The 6,520-nt window shown below is 45.9% G+C and overlaps 1 protein-coding gene across 1 annotated transcript in view; it reads right to left on the bottom strand.

Moving 5' to 3' along the window:
• CSUI_002086 (uncharacterized protein) overlaps positions 1–6,497 on the bottom strand; it is a gene marked incomplete at its 5' end in the record, with an annotated part of 15,427 nt that extends 8,930 nt beyond the window's left edge. Inside the window, one exon of the mRNA XM_068062288.1 lies at positions 678–6,497. Within this exon, the coding sequence (XP_067925735.1) occupies positions 678–6,497 (5,820 nt within the window). The remainder of the gene's footprint in view (positions 1–677) is intronic.
• Between the last annotated feature and the right edge of the window lie 23 nt (positions 6,498–6,520).

Below are 6,520 nucleotides of genomic sequence, written 5' to 3'. Positions count from 1 at the left end.
AGGGGATCAGTAGGAATGGTAGTAGTAGTATCGATAGGCACATAGAGACAGCCATCTAAACGTGTATATATATCTCCATATGAAGAGAGTGAGTGATGCATGCATGCATATTCGTAGACACCAAGGAGCTAGCTATAGGAATCAGCTAGCCGAGACTGCTGTTGTCCCACTAGTAGTGGAGAGAACAAGTCTGCGTCTATTCACCGGTAGAGAGAGAAGGTGAGAAGAAAAGTAGTCAACAGACAACTCCTGTCTCCTCTATCACGAACGTGAAAAGAAAGAGTGAGAAAGAAAGAAAGAGTGAGAAGGCAGCATTGTGTAGAGAAAGAGTGAGACAGTGCAGATGTGTTTATTTGCATATAGAGTGGCGCAGGTAAGGTGTAGATCATCCATCCCCCCAAGAAGCGTGTGCTTGTCCGTGCGAGAGAGAAGCTCCGCCTGAAGAGCCGTCGTATGTGTCTTCAGATATACAGACGAAAGGAAGAAGAAAAGAAGGTCGCTCTAAATACCAAAGGATCGATAGATATTTTCCAGCACAGATACACAGACTGATAGATCAAAAGTAGATAGATACACTAAAGATAGATCGATTGAAGAGAGATAGAATAGAAAGAGATCGACTAAGATGGATAGATAGAGAAGACCAGAGAGAGAAGGACGTTGTGTGTTTGGCTTACATGGAACTTCGTGAGAAGGCCTGGATGTGAGGCAGCGCATAAAATTTCTAAGACAAGGGCAAGTGAGGGAAGGAAGTCACAGCCTGCTGGAGGGACGTGTGGCAAACCGCCCACTTCTGATACTAGACGGTGCTGCTGATGGAATGGATGGGTACACGGGGCTCTCTCTTTCTCTTCTCCAACTTCTTCTTCTTTCTCGATCTTCTTCTTCTTCTTTTTGTCACTATGTGATCTCTCTTCTTCCCCTCCTTCTTGAGGCGATTCCTTTCCGCTCTCTTCTCGAGGTCTATTGGCAGTCCGATGCTCTTCTTGGATCTCTCTTATCTTCTTGTTCTTTTTTGTCGTGTGATTGGCTTCTTGGTCTTCCATGGCGAGAGAGATGCCTTGTCTTTCTTCTCTCTTTGCCTCTTCTTCCTCTCCCGTCTCTTCTTTCTTTGACAGGGCCGTATCGATCACCATTATCGTCATCTTCTCTCCGGGTGTCTTTCCCTCTTCGTGTTCTTCTTTCTCTTCTTCTCGCTTGTCTTTCTGCGAGCGAAGAGACTGGCTAGAGCTGCATGCAACAGAGAGAGAGAGTAAGGCAGAAGAAGAAGAAGATATTGACGAAGAGGCGGAAGAAGACGAAGAAGAGGTCGCTTTCAGTGAAGAAGGAGAAAAAGAAGAAGAAGATGTATGAATTATCTTAGACAAAGGAGAAGAAGGCAGTGTTGACGTAGTCGAAGAAGAAGGATAAATAGAAGAAGAAGAAGAAGAAGAAAAGAGAGTGGGAGTTTGCGGATGTGAAGTCGCATGAAAGCAAGCAAGACGATGAAGAGGAGGTGCACACTGCTGTCCATGGCTAGCCTCGTATGCATATGAACAGGAAGAAGGATGATGATGATGATAAGAAGGCGGGGCTATAATTTCTTCGCGTTCTTCTCTTCGTCTTTCTTTTTGTTTCTCTTTGTATTCATCTCGATCTTCCCCAACATGTTGCTGATCTTCCTCCTCACCTTCCCTGCTTTCGCCATAAATCATCTCTTCTTCTTCTTCCTCTTTCTTCTTCTCCCTACTTCTCTCCCGTCTCTCCTCTTCATTGACTGTCTGCCCGCCGTCTCGATCATTCACGAGACGTCTCTGTTGTCTCTTTATCGATTCAAGAAAAGCCGAGATTTCTTCTACTCTGACGTGACCTCCTTGGTCCATCGAATGCGCTTGTATCTCTTTCTTCTTATTCTTGTCTTGAAGATAGACAACCTCTTCATCTCCATCTTGAGAAGAAGAGGTAGTCCTCCTGCTACTACTACTACTACACAGAGGTGGAGAAGAAGGAGAATATGGCGACATAGGGAAGATCATGCCTGTCTCTTCTTCTCCTTCTTCGTCTTCTATCCTCATGCTAGACTCTCCTCCTTCTTCGCTTTCTTCTTCATTCTGCTTCTTTTCTTCTCTTGGTAAAGAACTCCGCCCCGACAAAGAAGAAGAACGGGAAGAGAAAGAAGAAGAAGAAAAGGAAAGAGAAGGAAAGAGAGGATGAAGACAAGAAGCAGAGGAAGAAGACGAAGAAGAAAGAGGAGGAGAAGAAGAGAGAAACACTTGGGGGATGGCGATATGGTCTTCATGAGAAGGGATTGGCCTTATATTCGAGATGGATGAAAAATAGGACAGCCGTCTTTCGACTACTTTTCTTCCTCCTTTCGGGTTAATGGCATTTCTCTCATCCACGTTCATTCTCTCTCCTTCTTCCTTTTCATCTTCTCTTTGACAGAGTGTATCTTTTTCCTCTTCACGTCTTTCCTGACTCTTCATCTCTAGGCTTCTGTCTAGATTTTCTTTCCTCTCTTCCCTCTCGGAGTCGCAGCGATCTTCAAAATCTCTCATTATGCTATCTGGAGTTTCTCTTCTTCTTTTCTTCATCTTCTCGTCTATTCTCTCTCCTTCGCCTTGCTTTCCTGGAGAGAAGGGTGTCTCTGAATCAAATGTCGGCTGCATGCAAGAGAGGCATCGACAATCCATCGTCCTGTGTTGGTGGCTGTTGCCTAGACATCTAGAAGGATGAAGACGGCAAGGAGGAAGAGGAGACGGGCGAGAATGAAGAGGACAGATTAAATGAGAAGGGTGCCCCGGGAGAGAGGTGGATCTATTCTTCATTGCATGATGGAGAGGACACTCATCGCGCATTCGGCTCTTCCAATAGAAAGAATTCTCTCCGAGGTATAGCCCTTGATCAAGAGAGTGACAAGACAATGAAGAAGAAGAGATTGTAGAGCATGCAGGATGGAAGTAGGTACAACTATCCTGACTTGCAAGCAGTTCTTCTTCATCTCCTCCTTCTCCCCTTCCTCTGCTACGAGGATGAAGAAGATGAAGATGCTTGTCACTCTTTCTTCTCTCTTCATATCCCTCATGTCTCCCCTCTTCACGTCTTTCATGTCTCCTCCGATGAGACTGGAGATGAAGAGGGAGAGAATGATGAGGAAGAGGAAGAAGGCCCCCATGAAGAGTCGAGCGCCGTGGCACATCGAGAGGATTAGAATAGTGACAATGATGATAAAGATGATCGTAACAAAAATGACGAGGCTGAAGAGAGGCATGCGATAGATGTCTTGTCGGTCTTGAAGTCTCACTTCTCTCACCCCTGCTATGACGGTTACTACTACTATGGGTAGGAGGGGTCCGCCTTGTATCATGATGGTCGTGGAATTTCATTAAAACGATCATAAGAAGCACCACGAGCTTGTGCATGACGTCTTTCTCACTAGAAGAAAAAGAAGAGCATCTCCTAGTCAGAACCAACTCCTGACTCGACCGATGTTCAACAGATCGACCACTCTCCTCGCCTTCCCTCTTCATTCTCTCTTCTTCTTCTTCTTCCTCCTTCTCACTCTCTTCTTCTGATCTCCTTCGCGTTTCTCTCTTCTGCATCGTGTGCATGTCTTCACGTGGTAGAAGGAAATGAGAAAGAAGCGAAGAAGAAGAAGTATGAGGGGGGGGCGTCTCGTCAGGCTTCTCGTCATCTCCTGTTGAAGAGAAAAAAGAAGAAGATAGCGTCACCCCTCTCACTCCTTCCTCGCCTAACTCGCTGCCTCCTCGATCATCCCTCTCCTTCTTCTCCGTCTCTTTCGCCATCCTCTTTCTCTTCTTCTCGTCTTGTTCTTTCATTTCCCATCCCCCTCTTTCTTCTCTCTCTTTCTCTTCACGACAGAGAAAGCTTGATGCCTGAGCGAGATCTCGGTGTTCTTTCTTTTCTTCTTTCTCTTCTTTAGCAAGTGGACGATTGCCTTTCATCTCCTCACTCTCTTCTTCATGATATCCGTTGTCATCAATATAGAAATGCATGTACACCTTCTCCTTCTCGTGTTTGATCTTAATCTTCTTCTCTTCGTCCTCCTCTTTTCCAATTTTCTCTCTCTCTATCTTTCTTGAAGCGTTGCAAGCTTCTTCCTCATCTTTCATATCGCTTTCTCTCCAGCGCCCTTCCCAGTCAACCGAAGAAAAAGAAGAAGAAGACTTAAGAGAGGGATGAAGACTTGTTGGAGGCTTCGCTCGATGGTCCTGACTGTCATCTAACAGACATGAGGCCTCTCTGAAAGGCAGAGGAAAGGCCGGGGGTGAGCTATAGCCGCCAGATGGGAGAAGAAGAGGAAAAGGATCATGTGGATGGAGAAAAGAAGAAGAAGAGGAAAAGGACGACGACGAGGAGGAGGAGTGTGCTGAGGAATGAAAGGGAGAAAGAAGAAGACGTGTCGAGCCCCTTTCACTGCCATGACCGCCATCGCAAGAAGAAGAGGAAGGAAAGGAAGATAAAGAAGAGGAGGAAGGAAAGGAAGATAAAGAAGATGACGACTGCGTGCACATGACGCCATGAGTCGTACAGGGCTCGTGTCGACGCTGCGCAGAAGAAGATAATGAAAAAGAAGAAGAATAGGGAGATCTTGCGTTGTGAATTCGAAGACAACCTGAATGATGCGACGGATGAGAAGAAGGACAGAGAGGAGTATACTGACATGGGCCTAGTACTGAAATTTCTTCCTCTTCTTCTTCTCTTTGGTAGGACGGAAGGCCTTCTATTTGCGGATAACCACAAGGCGGAGTAGTACGAGGAGTCGTACAGCTCTCTCCGTCATCTTGCTTCTTCAAAGACTCTTTAGCTTGTTCTCTTGCTTTCTCGAATGCCTCTTCAACAGGTTTCTCTTCTTCTTCTTTTCTTAAAGCTCCAACTCTCTCTACGTCCCTGCTGTCTTGTGCCTCTTCTTCTTCTTGGTCTCTTCCCTCTTCTTCTCCTCCTCGTCCTCCTCGTAATTTTTCTTCTTCTTCCTGTATTTCTCCTCCTCTTTCTTTCTCTTTACTCTGTCTTTCTTCTTCTTCTCCCTTCGTACAGAAGCAGCCCCCAGGAAGACACCCGTTGTTTCTCTGTATAAGGCAGCGACCTCTGAAGCTATCGTAAGGAGATATATCCTTCCTTCTTCTTCTCTTCTCTTCTTCCTCTTCTCTTTCCTCGCCATCTAATCGACCTGTCTCTCCTTTCAAGGAGTACAGACACCCCGTTGATACCTTCTCTGCCAAAACGTCTGCTACCACCGGCACCGAGGATGAAGAAGAGAAAGAAGGAAGTAGGGAAGCTGATGTGTCTAAGAGCAGGGGAGATGAGTCCGGCAAAGAAGATGAAGAGAAAGAAGAAGAAGAAGGTGTTCTTCTTCCTGGAGAAGACCCGAGACCACGAGGAGGAGAACGGAGTTCGACAGAGTCTTTTGGAGATTCGACACGAGAATGATGAATTTGAAGCCAACGAAGAAGTCGATCATTCAATACCTTCCTATTCAAAAAAGAAGAGAAAGATGAAGAAGAGAAGAGAGAATTCTCCTCCTCCTGCTGCTCCTCAATGCTCCTTTCGCTTTCAACGTGTTGATACGTATAAGAATCCCTATGCATGTTGGTTGTCTCCTTTTCTCCCTCTTCCTCTTCTTCTTTTCCTAAGCTCCTATCATTGTGCCAGCGAATCTTCTCAGAACTCTTCTTCTTCTCCTCCTGCTTTTCAATCCCTTCATTGCTCGTCACTACTGACAGGATGCTTCCCCGTGAAGAAGCCGATCCAATCGTCATCTTCTTCTTATGCTTATTCTTATTCTTCATCTCCTCCCTACTCCTCCTCCTCCTCATATATTTACCATCGCTCCTGCGTTCCTCATTCTCAACCTTCTGTCTCAGCTCCTCTCGATCTCTCCCGTCTATCTTCTCTCTCTGTCCCCTTTCATCTTCTTTTCTTATCTTTTCAAGTCGAGAAGAACACAGAAGATCTTTTATCTCTCTCTCCATTCCCACTCGTCTTTCCTTCTCGGGCTTCTTCTCATCTGTCTCTATGGCTTGACGTGCCGCATGAAGAGGGTGAAAAGACAGAGCAAGCGGCGCATCACAAGACGACGAAGAAGATGAACGACAGGAAGAAGAAGAAAGAAGAGGAGGAGGAATCGAAGAAAAAGGGGATGTGCAGCAGGTACGGAGGGGGTGGGGAATGGGTCGATGTGAGGAGGGGGGATGAAGAAGATGAGAAGGATGAAGAGGATGCGAGAGCTTATGAAGAAAAGCAGAATGGAGATGGAGAAGAGATGCATGGTAATAAGAATGAGGAGGATGGAGAGAGTGATGGAAATGATGAGAATGATGGGAAGGGTGAGAGAATAAGCAATTGCTAGATGCCTTTCCTTTCTCTCTCTCTTCTTCTCTTCTCTTACGAGAGTGGTAGCCGCAAGCATCTAGAGAAGAAGAAGAAGACGAAGAAGAGGTGCAGACACTGCAGGGATGTCGATGACAAGAAAGAAGATGAGGGCGATACGGACAGGAATGACAACAAGAAGAACAAGAAG

The sequence above is a fragment of the Cystoisospora suis genome (genome assembly GCF_002600585.1).
Source record: "Cystoisospora suis strain Wien I chromosome Unknown contig_874, whole genome shotgun sequence".
In the NCBI taxonomy this organism is placed as follows: domain Eukaryota; phylum Apicomplexa; class Conoidasida; order Eucoccidiorida; family Sarcocystidae; genus Cystoisospora; species Cystoisospora suis.
This window is presented reverse-complemented; position numbering and strand designations above follow the sequence as displayed.